Source organism: Microcaecilia unicolor, chromosome 10, assembly GCF_901765095.1.
Source record: "Microcaecilia unicolor chromosome 10, aMicUni1.1, whole genome shotgun sequence".
In the NCBI taxonomy this organism is placed as follows: Eukaryota; Metazoa; Chordata; class Amphibia; order Gymnophiona; family Siphonopidae; genus Microcaecilia; species Microcaecilia unicolor.
In genome coordinates this window covers 114,952,120-114,969,086 of record NC_044040.1, presented here as the reverse complement: position 1 = coordinate 114,969,086, position 16,967 = coordinate 114,952,120, and the positions used below count along the sequence as shown (strand labels likewise).

The window sequence follows — 16,967 nt, the reverse complement described above, 5'->3', positions numbered from 1 at the left end:
AAACAAAGTCACCAGACAACAAAGGTAGAAAAGATCATTTTATTTTCATTATACTGTTTGGAATATGTCCACTTTGAGAATTAGGTGTTCAACATTAAAAGTTTATTTACTTATTTATGACATTATTTATCCCACATTAAACATGAATTAGGATGTTTTGTGGCTCTACATGAGAATTGTGATATTATGATCCCTTGTTTCAATATTGTTGACGGTCTGCATTTTCCGTATGGGTGGTATATTGGTGTATTAGGTTCTGCCCAGTGTAATATTTATGGTACAGTAAGGTTCAGAGTGTGGTTTTGCACAAAGTTGTGCATAGTGTTTTGCAGTTGAGTGATTGTGGTTAGTATTTGCTTTGAGCAACCACTTTATTCTTTGACATATGATACATAACTAATATCTAAATTTAATAAAAGGTATTAATTGTGACATTTATTTTTTTCTGTGTGTGATCAGACAATTATGGATTTAAGCTCCACCCCTGGCCCCACCCATAACCCCGCCCTCTTTAGCCTCCCCAAACAGTTGGGCCACCGACCGCCTATGGATATCTATATTTCATTGTTTTTTTAATGCGATAATTTATTTTATTTTTATTTTTGTTACATTTGTACCCCGCGCTTTCCCACTCATGGCAGGCTCAGTGCGGCTTACATATTATATACAGGTACTTATTTGTACCTGGGGCAATGGAGGGTTAAGTGACTTGCCCAGAGTCACAAGGAGCTGCCTGTGCCTGAAGTGGGAATCGAACTCAGTTCCTCAGTTCCCCAGGATCAAAGTCCACCACCCTAACCACTAGGCCACTCCTAGCCTTATGTATTAAGATTCTATTCAAATTTTATATAAAAATTGTATATAAAAAATTCTACATTAATTTATATATGTTGCTTTTAGAATATATATATATTTTTTTTATGTTTCAACATTTTATTGATGACTAAACACATAATACATCACCTTCAAGACAGGTTACGAACATGAATTCAAACTTTTACATATTGTCATCAGTTTTTAACTGATCAACCCCCCTTTCCCTGTCACCTTTCCTCCCTCCCCTACCCTCTGAGCATTCCCCCCACTCTCCCCCCCTCATTCCCTTTGTCCCCCCTTTTTGTTTCCCCTCCTCTTCCCAATCTCACCTGAACTTGTGCTCTGATAGTCCAAGTGAGCCCCCCCTTCCCTTTCCCTAAATTCCTATTAGTGAGCAAAAAGTTGGAAGTAACCCATAGACTCAACATGGGTCTGCTATAGGTAGCATACACCTTAATAATGTGTCACGTTAAGAAACATATTACGTCCTCTTGGACTCAGTCTCTGTATATAAGGACTCCAAATCTGAGTAAATTGCTGTAACCTTTTCCTTGTGCCCTTCGCCTCTGTAGCTTCCCATGTTGCTAATATATGCACCTGGTTCCTCCAGTGCCAGTAAGTTGGAGGTTCTGAGGATATCCAGTGTTGCAAAATACACTTACGAGCCACCACTTGCGGCATAGTAACTGGGCCCCCTTAGTTTGTGTACGAAAAGCTTGTTGCGTGTTCAACACAAAATGTGCCCAAGTCCCAATCACTATAGTTCCCAAAATTTGACTTATTTATCTCCGGATGCGTTCCCAGAAGGCCTGTACTCCTGGGCATTCCCAGAAGGCATGATAAAGAGTGTGAGGTAGCTGTCCACACTTAACACATCTGTTCCCCTGTGAAGCACCCATATGGACCCACTGCCGCTCTGACATGTAGGCCCGCATAACCACCCTATAGCCACATTCTCGCAGTCTCTCATCAAAGGCCAAAGCTGGTATATCCCTCAACGTAGCCCTCACATCCCATCTCTCTAATGACCCCCCTGATTCCTGTTTCCATTTGTTTTTAATTCCTGAGAATTTGTTTATGTTGGTCCTTCTCACTAAGGCCTGATGCAACGTTGATACTGATGTACCTTTTACCTCCATTTCTTCAAAGAATGCCCGTATTTTATGTCCTAATCGGGTGTTCAGGGAATCTTGGTCCAGCGCTAGTATGTAATGTTTAAGTTGGGAATAGGCAAAGCGATTCCCCCAACTGTCTTCGACCTTAGCCTGCATCTCTTCATAGCTTATTAGATCCCCTGTTCTACCCAATAGATGTTCCACTCGCGTAATTCCCTGCCTCTCCCATTTAAGAAACGAGACATTGTCTTGCCCGGGTCTAAAATCCATATTTCCTCTTAAAGCTAATTGATCTGAAACCAAAGGATCCCCTCCTAATCTTTTAGCCAAGAATTTCCACACCTCCCTTAACGGTTGGAGCAGCGTGCAGGCTTTTAGGTGAGGCGGGAGCTGAGCTCTTTTATGATGTAGCAATGTAATAAAGTCATATGGGGCAAAAATCTCTCTCTCTAAGTCTATCGGGGTAAACAACCTGGTTTGACCTATCCAGTCCTCCAGGTGATGTAGCAAGCATGCTTGGTTTTACAAATATAAATCGGGCATCCCCAGCCCTCCTTGCCCCCACCGCCCCACCGTACTAGAGAACCTCAATTTAGGTTTCTTCTTGGCCCAACAAAAGGTACTAAATATTCTATATATATTCTTCAGGTCTTTTTGAAGCAAGCAAAGCGGGAGCGTCTGCAGCACATATAGCCAACGAGGAGGAGTGGAGGAGTGGCCTAGTGGTTAGGGTGGTGGACTTTGGTTCTGGGGAACTGAGGAATTGAGTTCAATTCCCACTTCAGGCACAGGCAGCTCCTTGTGACTCTGGGCAGCTCCTTGTGACTCTGGGCAAGTCACTTAACCCTCCATTGCCCCATGTAAGCCGCATTGAGCCTTCCATGAGTGGGAACGTGTGGGGTACAAATGTGACAAAAAATATGTATGTATTAAATTCAACCTCCCTCGCAGAGATAAAGGGAGACCTTCCCACTTTCCCAGTTGAGTGTTCGTGTTCTCTAATAAGTTGGTAATATTGAGAGCATATAATTGTTTCAAGTCCATGGTCAGCTTGATTCCCAAATATTTAAATGATCCCTCAGCCCAATTCAACGGAAAGCCCTGGCCCATCATCTGCCTCACCTCCACTGTGGAAGCCAATGCTTCTGATTTACTTAAGTTTAAATTCAACCCTGCGTAATCACCGTATTCCCGCATAAGTTCCATTAATGGTAAGAACGATTCCCGGGGGTCTGACAATATCACTAATAAGTCATCTGCGAAGGCAGCTATCTTAAAGTCACACTGGCCACACTGTATCCCTTTTACTAACAGGTTAGCTAGAATATCTCGCAATAAGGGATCCAATGTTAACACAAACAGTAACGGAGACAAGGGACACACCCCTGTCTTGTACCTCGATATATGGGGAATAGCGCTGACTCCACCCCGTTTACCAGAATCTTAGCTCGAGGGGAGTGATATAGCGCCTTAACTGCCGACACAAACCACCCTACAAATCCATAGGCCTCTCTAGCACTGAACAAAAAATCCCAACGTACTTTATCGAATGCCTTCTCCGCATCAAAGCTTATTTGCAATGACGGGGAACCTCTCCGCTGTATCATCTCTAATGCTCCTAGTATCTTCCTCAGGTTTTTGCTTACCACTCTCCCTTCCATGAACCCCACTTGTGACTCATGGATCAGTTTTGGTAATACTCTTGCCATTCGAGTCGCCATTATTTTGGCCAACAACTTCGCTTCTACATTTAGCAGCGAAATAGGGCGATATGACTCTGGCTTCAAGGGGTCTTTACCCGGCTTTGGAAGCACTACAATCTGCGCCCATGATAATCCCGGCGGTAATAGTTCTACCTCTACCATTCTATTAAAATACCTGGTTAGTGCTGGCGTTATAGAATCTCGACTACACAAAGACTCCAATATTAAATACAGGTGTGCAAGGTGAGCGGAGGAGTGAATGTGTGAGGTTTTAATAGTAGGCAGCAGTGCTAGTGAGGTTAGCGGGCATTGCAATATAATAAAATATTTTTGTGATAAAGAAAAAATACTGGAGTCTTTGTGTAGTCGATATTAAAAGTGACTCTGGAATTAAAAGAGTTATCCCCTGATTAGTAATTTTGTTATAGAATCCCCCAATATTTTGTAGAACTCCATTCTCAAGCCGTCCGGCCCTGGAGCCTTCATCAAATGGCCCTTCGCAATTCCCAATTTTACTTTCTCCTCCTGTATTGGTTGGTTCAACATATCTAAATCCTTCTGAGTCAGCGTGGGTAATTTGAGATTATTCAAATAGAGAGATCCTGGCAAACCATGATCTGGAGGGCTTTCATATAGGTGACCGTAAAACCTAGCAAAGACCTCCCAGATGTCAACATCCTTACGCACCACAGTTCCTTGGCCATCTTTCAATTGTAGTACTTTCCCCTTACTAACTCTAGGCCTTGCAAGGCGCACCAAAAGGCGTCCTGTTTTGTTGCCAAACCTATACAACTTGTATTTATAGTACATTTGAGATTTAGCGGCCCGTTGATGTAACAATTCATTCAATGCCACCTGCAGCTCCACTAATCTGCTTTGGTGTACTGTCGCTAAAGTCTGTCCATACAACGTGCGAGCTTTGCACACCAGTGAGCTTAGTCTAAGAATCTCCCTATTTCTTGCTGCTCTAACGTAGTGTAAATAGCTGATAATTTCACCTCGTAGTACTGCTTTGGCTGCATCCCAATACAAAAACGGTTCCGTCTCATGTTCTGCATTCAAAACCGTATACTCTTGCCAACGTTCCCTTAACTTTCCCCTAAAGGCCTCATTTCCGTAAATCTCTACTGGGAATTTCCAAGAATCGTAATGAGATTTCTGCTGACCCATCTCCCATTCCATACACACTCATGCATGGTCCGAAATTGCGTAAGGTCCTATAGTTACCATTGCAACTTTACCAAACATTTCCTTTGTAGTGAGTAATAATCTATTCTCGCCTGCGTGGAATGTGCACGTGACATATGGGTGTAATCCCTTTGCGCTGGATGCAACACTCTCCATGCGTCTACTATTTTTATTTTTTTTGTTACATTTGTACCCCGCTCTTTCCCACTCATGGCAGGCTCAATGCAGCTTACATATTGTATACAGGTACTTATTTGTACCTGGGGCAATGGAGGGTTAAGTGACTTGCCCAGAGTCACAGGGAGCTGCCTGTGCCTGAAGTGGGAATCGAACTCAGTTCCTCAGGACCAAAGTCCACCACCCTAACCACTAGGCCACTCCTCCACTCCACTAGGTCCGCCAACTGACTCAATCTTTGCATTCCTCTACTAGATGCCCCCACATCGCTCCTCCGACCTTGTGAACTGTCTATCAGTGGATCCCAGACCGTGTTAAAATCCCCACCTACCACCATGTACCTATTAGGATATCTAAGTAACTGACGTATCACTAAAGTATAAAACTTCTTGTCATATTGATTGGGTGCGTAAACATTACATACCAGTATCTTTTGACCTTGAAAATCCATTTCATCAATACATATGTTCCCCCTGGGTCCGCAAATAGAACCCGAACAGCCGTTGCCACCCCTTTTCTTATCAACACCGCTACTCCTCCCTTCCGGCCCTTGGCCGCAGCCGATATACATTCCCCCACCCACCACGTTTTCAACTTGGCAAGCTCTACTTGATTGAGATGTGTTTCTTGTAAATGGGCTACATCTATTTTGTGTCTCTCTAGGTGTTGCAAACTTTTTGTCCTCTTTATAGGAGAATTAATACCCCCTACATTCCATGTTACTAGTTTTACCATCATCAGCGTATAAACTGCTCCTATCTATCATCAACACATTCCATCTATTCTCCCCAGGGCAGCGTCCCAGCCTCTGCCCCCCCCCCCCCGGGTGAACCCCAAATCGCTGCAAATGCTTCCTCTTCCATATAACCTCCCACCTACCTATACTTCCATATGTTCTGCTCTCCATATCACTTGAACAAAGATCATTAATCTCAACAGCCCCCCTATCCCTCCCTTCCTCCCTTTCCCTTCTATACCTCCCATCCCTCCCCTCCTTGTCCTTTGCTCCCTGTAAGGGAATTATCACATGTTGACACCCTCCGCCTCTTCCCCCCCCCCCCCCCCCCCCCCGCCCACAGTGCAAGTGTCCCTCAGGTTCCATCTTAAACAACCTCCCTTATATGATTATATAGTATACCCCCGACTAACACGAGAATCTATGCATAGGCTCTTTCTCCTCATCCATACCTCAGCCCACATACTCAGAACCCCACATTTGTTATTCAATGCAAGCTGTACCTCCCTCTCTCCCGAGTCCCAAATGCCCTCTCGATGCTTAGGGGTGAAAATCAACTATAACAGTCTCAACATTTTAACAACCAGTCCCCTTCACGATCTTCATTGTCCCTTCAATTCGCTGCACCGGCAACAGCAGAAACTTTTGTATCTGGCTTTCGTTCCTTCCTCTCGCTTGATTCTTTCATGAGTAATGATCTCGTTGCTACTTCAAGGAGGCATGTCTCTGCCTGAGCTGCTCGCTACTTCCTCTTCTATTTCGTTCTCAAATTCCTTCACTTCCTCTGCTGACTCAAAAGAGCACGTTGATCCTTTATGAGTAACCTTCAACGTGGCCGGGAACAGTAAGGTAAACCTTATTTTCATGGCATGCAGCTTTGTGCATATCGGTGAAAACACTCGCCGCTTCCCGGAGACCCCCGACGAGTAATCCTGAAAGCACAGGATTTGTTTATTCTCATAAGTTAACTTGCTCTCCGATCTTGAAGCCTGGAGAATATATTGTTTATGGGCAAAATTCATCACTCTCAGTATTATCACTCTCGGTCTGGCACCCTGCGCCTGGCGTGATCCTATCCGATGTGCTCTCTGTACCCTTAAGGGCCCCATACTGGTAGAGAAGTCAGTTTTTTCAGCCAGCCATCTTTCCATGGTGGATGCCAGATCTTTACCCCCCAGAGTCTCAGGGAACCCCACAGGGTGCACATTATTTCTCCTCAAACGGTTTTCTAAATCCTCCACTTTCTGCTCCAATGCCATGAGTTGTTTCTTGAAGCATTTTTGTTCCACCTCCACTACCGATACTCTGTCCTCCACCTCACTTGTTCTTGCCTGGAAAGCCACACACTCGCGAGTCAGATCTTCCATTCGGGATTGCAGCTTCTCTAGCTTTGTATCAATCGGCGTTAAACGCCTCTCTAGTAGATCTTCTAACACAGTGGTCATCTCCGAGGTTATCTCTGCTACCCACGTGGAGGACACCGAGGTGCCAGCGCAGCTTGAGGACAGTGGAGACGCCATCTTGAATTCCGGGGGTTTGTGTCTCAGCTTCTCCTTTTGCGCTGCTTTCGATGCCATTTCTCCTCTCCTGCTTCCGGAGTCTAGTTTCGGGGCACTCCGCACCTTTTCCCTCCTTCAATTACTGGATTCTGGGGTGGCCAAAAACGGGCCGATGCGTGGGGAGAGAGGACCGGAGCCAGAGAGCACTTCACCTGCGACTGCTCTCTGGCATGGCGTCACGTGATCTCCATATATATTATTTTTTATTGGTTGTTATTGAGTATATAAATCATTGATTTTTATGGACATCAATACATTTCCATATGTTTTTAATTTTGTATATTTAGACACATCTTGTTTGTGATTATACAAGTTTTTAAATGTCATGTCATTTATTTTGTAGCCCCTGACGCAGCCCTGCTGGGCGAAACATGGCCAGTGTCGGGCTGATTCTGAATATTTTTGTCATATAATAAATTTATATTTTTTCTCTCTTATTGATCTGCTCTTTTGTTTTTCCATGCCGAACAAGGTGGCCAGAGTTGAATCTAGAACTCTGCACAGGTTCCACTTCATGTTCAAACACGGGTATACTTAATCTGTTTCTCCCAGCCAATTTTGGGGCACAGGCCATATAAGTCTGCCCAGCTTTACAATGTTAGATTATAAAATTCCTTAATGTATGCATGTAGGTAAGTAAAGTACATACTAACATATACTTCAGCCAAGGAGTTCCTACATGTATGTGTCAACACATATTAAACACACAAAGAATTCCGTGAGTCATGCTCAGCATGCTTTGACCCTCTTGTTATCTTTAACTATACTCTGAATCTTAATGAAGACTCTCTTATTCACTCCATAAACCCTTTCACAAATCCTTCTAAAGAAAAAATAGAGCTCTTTACAGAAGAAGGGGCTCTGAAACTGGCCCCAAGGCCATCAACTGGTCATGATTGGGTTAGTGGTGTTTGGTAGTGTTTTATAGTAACGTAGTAAAAGTGTTAACAATACTTAAGTAAACATTTCAGTACTTTTACTCGTTACTGAATACATGGTAATACTGAGCACTTTTACTTGTAACGGATTATTATATGCCCAAATTTTAAGTACTTTTACCTTGTTACAGTTCGGTTTCATTACAACTGACATGGCGGCTGAAAAAATTCGTTTTCCTCCCCCCACTCCTCCTCTTCACATGGCTGTAAAGCAGAGGTTTAGCTATGGCCCACCCGTTGTCTGTCTGATCACCACCAATCAGTTTCCTGTCTTATGTTTCAACGATTTTTATTGATGAATTGTCAAAGATACAAAAAAATAAATGACCAGGAAATACATGAGAACACACATTCCAATTAACTACCATGGTTAAGCCAAAGTTAAACTAACACTCATGAATTTTTCTTCCCCCCAAATAAGCAGACCTTCCTCCCCAACCCCCCAAACCCCACCTTCCCGCCCTATCCTCAAAAAAAAAATAAAAAACCCCACCATGAGTGCCAGCGTGTGTAGCGAGGAAAACACTCCATTCAAAAAGCCAGCCAACTGCCAATAACAAGGGAATGCATATTTCAAAAACTATTCAAAATCAAGCTTCTCGCTCTATGTGGAATATATGCACCCCATACGGCCAAAACCAACTTCTTTCACTTTGGAGAGCAGTGAGCCACCCTCTGTTCCATCAACAACAACGCGTGTAAATGATTCCTCCATGCCCAAAAAGATGGCAATGCTTCACCTATCCATCAGTCAGTTGCCTGTCTTAAGCACCGGTTATCCTGCACAGCTACAGTAAGTTGCACTGGCATTAGTGCTGTAGGTAGAATAAATAGGTTTTATGGGAAAATAACTCCCAACAGAACTATTTATGCCAAGGTTCTAAATTACAGGACTCTGCCTAAGCAAATATTCTGTATTCTTGCTAGGGGAGACAGAACCTTGGTTTTAGCGCCTAGCCAAACTTGCCGTTACAGAGAAGTGAAATCAAAGCCCAAGCTGATATATATATTAGATTTATTATAGATGAAGAAGATATACAAATATAGAATAACTCTGTAGCAAGGCTTAGCAAAATACAAAAATATATATATAGAACTTGTTAATAATAAAACAGAACTAGATTGCTACGGAATAAAACTATACACAATGATTCTTTCTGGACTACAAGACAGGGGCGTAGCCAGATGGCTAATTTTGGGTGGGCCTGAGCCCAAGGTGGGTGGGCATGGAATGTCCCCCCCCCCCCCCCTATTTGCTCTTGCTCCTCTCTCAACCCTTCCCTGCCCACAAACCCCAAATACTAAATACTTGAGCTGGCAGGGATCCCAAAACCCTGCCAGCTGAAGATTTCTTCCTCCTCGAGCAGCCAGCACACTTCCAAACGGCAGCCAGCAGCACTTGCCTCACACTGATGCTGCTGTCCAGGCTGTGCATGCTCAGTGCTTTTGCATGTGTGAAAACTGAGCATGTGCAAAAGGGCCGGTCTCAGCACCAGCTCAATGCAAGTGCTGCTGGCTGACATTTGGAAGAGCGCTGGCTGCCCAAGGAGGGAAAATTTTCTGCTGGCAAGGTTTGGGGATCCGCACCAGCCACAGCAAGAGTGTCACAATTTTGGGTGGGCCTGAGTCCAAAGTGGGCCCACCCAGGCCCACCTGTGGCTACGCCACTGCTACAAGATAATTACACAAGCCTGATTTGTAACCTAAACTACAGTTCTTATGCCAAATACAAAGGTTAGCAGCAATCTCCTGACCAGGAGCTATGACGTAACCAGTCTTTCCTAGATAAACACCAATCACAAATCCCAGACTATAGAAAGTAAATCACTGCATCTCACCATGCTGTCTGGCAGCCTCATGATGAAGTTGACGAGGATTCCTTCTTAGACTCTAGCTGTCTCCCCAGCGAGTCAGTCTTAGATGTAGTGCAGGGTCTCTTCAGATAGTAGGTGTCAGTCACTCCATGCCATATTTCAGAGCTGGTATAGCTGAACCCAAAGGTATTCTCACCAGATATGCAGTTCACAGGTGTTTCAGGTCTTCTTCCTTTTCTTGTCAGTCCAAACTCTCCGATGGTCTCCGACTGACTCCGACCAACTGTCTTTCTTCTGTTCCCGCTTTCTGAGTACCTCTCGGTCAGATGACAGCAGGGACCAATCATGATCTTGTCCAGCTCACTGCATGGGCAAGAAGAGTCCTTTGTTTTGTGACCTTGCAGTGGTAACTTTCTGGTGCCATGGTCTCACTCCTCTCTCAGCTTCTCAGGGTGATATCAGGGGGTGGTGGTAACACAGAATGTCCTTGGATGGGACAGGCCTGCCAGTGATTTTCCATAAGCTGAAAAGCTGGATCTTGCTGACACAGGTTCAGGTCAGAGGTTGTAGCAGCCATCTTGTTTGTAACCCAAGACCAGCTCAGGTGAGATCACAGGGAAATACCCCTATAGTGCTTCAGCTGGGTGCAAGAGTAAGCCTCCTGTGAGCAGCCCGTGCCCCCTTAGTGCATTGCAGCTCAAGTTGTTGTTTGCTGCTGCTCCTCTAGGAGACTGCATGCACCACCAGACACAGAGGGGGATAATCGAACAGGGGCACCCATCTCTTAGGACCGCCCCATAAAGGGGCGGGGCAACCCGTATTATCGAAACAAGATGGACGTCCATCTTTCGTTTCGATAATACAGTCGGGGACGCCCAAATCATTAAATTTAGGTCGACCTTGGAGATGGTCGTCCCCGGTTTTCAGCAATAATGGAAAGTGAGGACACCCATCTCAGAAACGACCAAATCTAAGCCATTTGGTCATGGGAGGAGCCAGCATTCGTAGTGCACTGGTCCCACTAACTGAATGGAAAAAGCCCTTCCCTTACTGATCCGGAAAAAAACGGGCATGCATGAAGGAAATTGCATGCAAATGAGCTGCTCGCTGTTAGCTCATTTGCACACGATTTCCTTCCTAAGGAGGGGAAGCGACGGCAGTTGAGGACGTCCTTCCCTGTGACAGCAGTTGAGGACATCCAAAATGTGGATGTTTCTGTGAGAAGGACATCCATGCCTTTGCTATGCCTCCGACACCCTCTTTTATTTATTTATTTATTTATTTATTTGGATTTTGGATCACAAGTAGCAGCAGTGGGATTTGAACTGGCCACCTCTAGATTGCAAGACCAGTGCTCTAACCACTAGGCCACTCTGCCATTCCTCCACTCTACTGCACTCCCTTGAAATTTGGCCATCCTGTGGGGGGCAGTTGAGGACGTCCAAAATGTTGGAAAGAAGGATGTCCACGCCTTCGTTATGCCTTCGCTGACACGCTTACCTCTTCCCCCCCCCCCCCCCCCCAGGGACCTGCATACTGCCCCCCCCCCCCCCCCCCCACACACACACACACTTTTAGAACCTTTGTCTAAATTTGTAGATTTTTTTTTAGACCTTTTATGTTAAATCATTTATAAGAGACTCTGCACATGTGATTCAACTTCTGGACGAGTTTGAAGGTTATGATGAAAATATTATGTTAGTGACCTTTGACATTGAAAGTCTGTATACAAATATCCCTCAGGATAAGGCCCTTGATATTTTAAAGGATATTCTTGATAATCGCACAGACAACATGCGGATTCCAACATCCTTTATTATTGAATTAGCAAAACTAGCATTAAAAGAAAATTTTTTATGCTTTCAAGGAAAATTCTATAAACAGATAAAGGGAACTGCAATTGCAAGTATGGCCCCAGACATCGCTATTCTCTATGTAGCGCAATTTGAAAAATGAATTTTTGGAAATAAATCCATTTCAAGATGAAATTAAACTGTGGAAACACTAATAAAAATTATTTTTCAAATAAAAAAAAATATATATAAACACATCATCACTGATATCATACATACAATCAGCTAACCGCTGTGCAATGGATACAAACAGAGTGAACTGCAATACAACCAGTTTGAGAACATAAAGAATTTTCTCCCCTACCTCCCCCCCCACCTCCCCCCCCCCCCCTTCTCTTTAAGGCTGAGTACTCTGAGCATTAGTAGCAGTGGTCCATAAACGTTCTAAGTGTGTCCAATCCGTCGCAACAGGGTCATATCTACCCCTCCTTCTGTCGGTCAGTTGCTCTAGTCCCACTATATTCCGGAGCCTCGTTTTCCACTCCGAGATTGTAGGGCCCACTCGCTGCTTCCAGTGGGCTGCTATTTCCAGCTTTGCGGCTGACAAACATAGTCTTTTCAGCCGCTTCTGCCATTTCTTGCCCCTTTTATTTCCCCACCCCAACAAACACCACTTTGGTTCTGCAGGAAACTGTATCCAAAATAGAGGTCAAACACATAACTGTTTCTTCCCAGAAAGAGCGTACAAGAGTACAAGACCACCACACATGTAAAAAACTACCTAGATCTTCTTCACATCGCCAACACTGGTCTGAAGCAGTGGCATACATTCGTTTTAACCTATCTGGTGTGTAGTACCATCTGCTTAAAACTTTGTAGGCATTTTCCTTAATTAGTACACATACAGATGCCTTTTTCACCTCCAGGCATACCCGCTCCCATTCCTTCACACTCAATTCACTATTCAAATCATGCTCCCATGCTTTCATATAAGGTAATTTAGTCAAAGTGCTTCCCCTAATATATTTATTTAGTCTGGAAATGCCTCTCCTCCCCACCTCCAACGTGACCCAGATGTTTTCTAAGGGCTCCTGTTCCCTCGGGTCGGCTTGTAGCCACCCCTGTCTACTCATATAATGCTTGCCCTGCAAGTATGCATAGTAGTCAGACTCCTGCAGGGCAAACTTCCTCCGCAGTGCCTCAAATGTTCTTAGTGTACCATCTGACAACAAATCACGGAATCTCCACAGGCCCTTTCTATACCATTCATGAAATGTACCCCCCGCTTCTCCAGCTGGGAACTCGACCTCATTGGAAACGCTATATTGATGATATTTTGATGTTTTGGAAGGGGGATCTTGAAAAACTGCAAACCTTTTATACCTGGCTCAATTCCCTAGATCCTAATCTCAGATTTACAATGCAATTCCATCAGAATTCTATTGCTTTTTTGGATATAAACATCATTAAAAATATGGACGGGTTTGACACAACAATTTTTAAGAAACCGATTGATAAAAACCAGTTTTTGCACTTTGACAGTTTTCATAGTAGAAGTCTCAAGGAGAATCTTCCACGATCACAGTTCCTACGGCTCCGGAGGCTGTGTAGCCAAATAAATGATTTTGAAGAACAATCTAAACCTCTACAGAAGAAATTCCAGGATCGAGGTTACCCTTCAAAATGTATTATTAAAGGCTTTCAACAGGCTAGAACATCTGATTGAGAAAAATTACTCAAACCACGAGATGTTAGAAAAACACCAGATATTGTTTGCAGCCTACAGTTCTTAAACTATTCAAGAGATATTCAGAAAATTATATATAACTGGCATATCCTTGAAGAACACAGTTGCTTTCGAGATAAAAAAAGTTACAATTGCACACACTAGAGGGAGGAATTTGAAGGAAATTATTGCCCCATCTTCATTGCCTCAAACTAACAATGATCAACAATTAGAACTGGATCATTTTGTTACTGGACATCATCCATGCAAGAGTTGTTCGGTATGTCAGTTGTCAATGGATATTGTTTCCTTTGAACATCGCAGACTGGCAAAATTTATAAATTGCTGAACCACACTAACTGCAATACCACACATGCTGTATATGTTATTATGTGCCCTTGCTCATTACTTTACGTGGGTAAAACAAAGAGAAAAATCAGGATTCGCATAATTGAGCATAGGAGTAATATCAGTAGGGGTAATCTCACTGCCCCACTTGTGCAACATCGCATTCCCCGTCTGATCTCCGGTTTTTTGTCTACCAAGTGGTTAAAAAGCCGTGGCGTGGCAGTGACCTTGATTTGCTTTTGTTACAACGAGAACAAAGAACTATTTTTTAATTTAATACAGTAACTCCTGCAGGACTTAATCAAGAGATAGGCTTGTCTGTTTTTCAGTGAATATTTAGACAATAGGTTGTTTTCTTTCTTTTTAAACATTGGAAAGATGTTCTCTTCAGTTTATTTTAAGGAACATTTATATATGTGACTAATGGATGTATGATATGTTTGGTTTAAAGCATATATTTTTGATTGTTTGATGTCATGTATTTATGAACAAATGTTTCACACATGTACTCATTTGGTTTATGAACAAATGTTTCATACATGTACTTATTTAAGTTTAACACCTGATTGCATGGGTATATTGAACATAACATTATGATAAAACTACAGATTTGTAATGCCACTCACATTTCATTGTAGTTTTTAATGTTTTTTTAAGGTTTCAAAAAACATTTTTAATTCATTTTTTTAAATTCATTTTTTAAAAATTCATTTTATATAGTGGGTCTTTTTCTGAAGGCTCATTCATTAAAGAACTGTATTCCATTTTTAAAGGCCCATGGTGCTGTTTTTTTTGTTTGGACTTTAGTTTGTTCTTCGTTCCCTCTCTTTTGTTATATGTACTTTGACAATGGAACATTTTTAAGTGACCTACAACAGAAGTGCACTGAGAATGTTGAGCATTCCCTTGCTTTTCTCCTGCAGGTCTTCTTTTGAAGATGTGCCAAGTTTATCCAGAAGAAGATGCTCCATGTTCAGTGAAGGATAGTACTACCTGTCGTTGGACAGGTGTGATGTTTAAGCCTGTGAGTATGCATCATGGGGCTCATTTTGAAAGCTCATAGACACCCAAAGTACCATAGGTTACTATCCTGCTTATTTTCGAAGGAGAAGGGCAGCCATCTTCCGACACAAATCGGGAGATGGCTGGCCTTCTCCTAATGCCGGCCAAATCGGTATAATCGAAAGCCGATTTTGGCCGGTTTCAACTGCTTTCCGTCACAGGGCCATGTAAAGTTCAAGGGGGCGTGTCGGCAGTGTACCGAAGGTGGGATGGGGGCGTAGTTAAGAGATGGCTGGCCTCGGCCGATAATGGAAAAATTCCCTGACGAGCATTTGGCCGACTTTACTTGGTCCCTTTTTGTTCACGACCAAGCCTCTAAAAGGTGCCCGAACTGACAAGATGACCACCGGAGGGAATCGGGGATCACCTCCCCTTACTCCCCCAGTGGTCTGGTCACCAACCCCCTCCCACCCAAAAAAAAAAAAATTAAAAACATTTATTGCCAGCCTCTATGCCAGCCTCAAATGTCATACCCAGCTCCTTCACAACAGTATGCAGGTCCCTGGAGCAGTTTTTAGTGGGTGCAGTGCACTTCAGGCAGGCAGACCCAGGCCCATCCCCCCCTACCTGTTACACTTGTGGTGGTAAATGTTGAGCCCTCCAAAACCCACTGTACCCACATGTAGGTGCCCCCCTTCACTCCTTAGGGCTATGGTAGTGGTGTACAGTTGTGGGGAATGGGTTTTGGGGGTGGTTGAGGGGCTCAGCACCCAAGGTAAGGGAGCTATGCACCTGGGAGCAATTTGTGATGTCCACTGCAGTGCCGCCTAGGGTGCCCGGTTGGTGTCCTGGCATGTGAGGGGGACCAGTGCACTACAAATGCTGGCTCCTCCCACGACCAAATGGCTTGGATTTGGCCAGGTTTGAGATGGCTGCCATTAGTTTCCATTATTGGCGAAAACCAATGGCGGCCATCTCTATCACCGGCAATCTCTAAGGGCGGCCCAAATGTTGAGATTTGGCTGGCCCCGACCATGTTATCAAAACGAAAGATGACCGGCCATCTTGTTTCGATAATACAGTCGGGTACGCTGCTTTACGGGGCCGTCGTTATAGATGGCCGCCCCTATAGATAGCCGGCCCCGTTCGATTATGCCCCTGTAAGGTACTTTGTATGTCTAAGTGTTTTGAAAATGAACTCCCAAGTACTCTGAAACCAGATTGTGCTTGTAATAATGGGAATTGTGTAATTAAGTTTTACTTAAAAGAAAAAAATTACTTCCAGTTGGAGATGTGGAATTTTTGTCCTTATACAATGAAATGTATATGTGAAATCAGACTTCAGGTTCTAGCAGCAGCTCAGACACATAAACTGTGCTTGATTATAGAGTTCTAATTTACAAGCTATTTAATTACTTGTCTAATGTCTAACCAGAATAATTGAATGGTGTGTACTGCTTACTGGGACAGTATGTGACTGAGTGTAAGAGAAGTATGAGAAAAATGTTTCTGATCAAGGGCCACAACAAATGACCCCTCTCTCTCCTATTAAATAGCTGAAAATTTCACAGGCAACACATCTCTTCCAAGAAGACTCTGGAGAACAGTGCTCTTCTTGTGCTTGTCACTGCCCTAACAGCCCAAGTTTAGTCTACAGAAATATTTGCATTATTCCCACTTGTTGAAGTTTTAAAGCTTTGAAAGGAAGCTGATACCATTTGAAGTGGTGTAATTTTCAAGCGAGCATGATTGGTAAAATTGGTCCCTGTAATCATCCCTGAAGCAGCAGTTTGACAAAATGCTGGCCACCATCCATTGGACCAAGTCTTCAGTTAAAACAGATAAGATGATTTTTTTCTGCTGAGGTGATTTTTTAAATTTTGTATTGAAGTATCTGATGATCTCTGATACAGGCAATATTGCCAATACTTCCCCAAGTCAAGCCCTTCTTCAAAAAAGTTCAGTTTGCTGTGCATAAGTACGTAAGTATTGCCCTACAGGGACAGACCGAAGTTCCATCAAGCCCAGCATCCTGTTTCCAACAGTGGCCAA

The 16,967-nt window shown here is 43.5% G+C and overlaps 1 protein-coding gene across 1 annotated transcript in view; it reads left to right on the top strand.

Annotated features, from left to right (window-relative positions):
- Window positions 1-16,967, top strand: part of PIGX (phosphatidylinositol glycan anchor biosynthesis class X) — a 369,667-nt gene that overhangs the window by 290,177 nt on the left and 62,523 nt on the right. Inside the window, exon 5 of the mRNA XM_030216215.1 lies at window positions 14,837-14,937. Within this exon, the coding sequence (XP_030072075.1) occupies window positions 14,837-14,937 (101 nt within the window). The remainder of the gene's footprint in view (window positions 1-14,836; window positions 14,938-16,967) is intronic.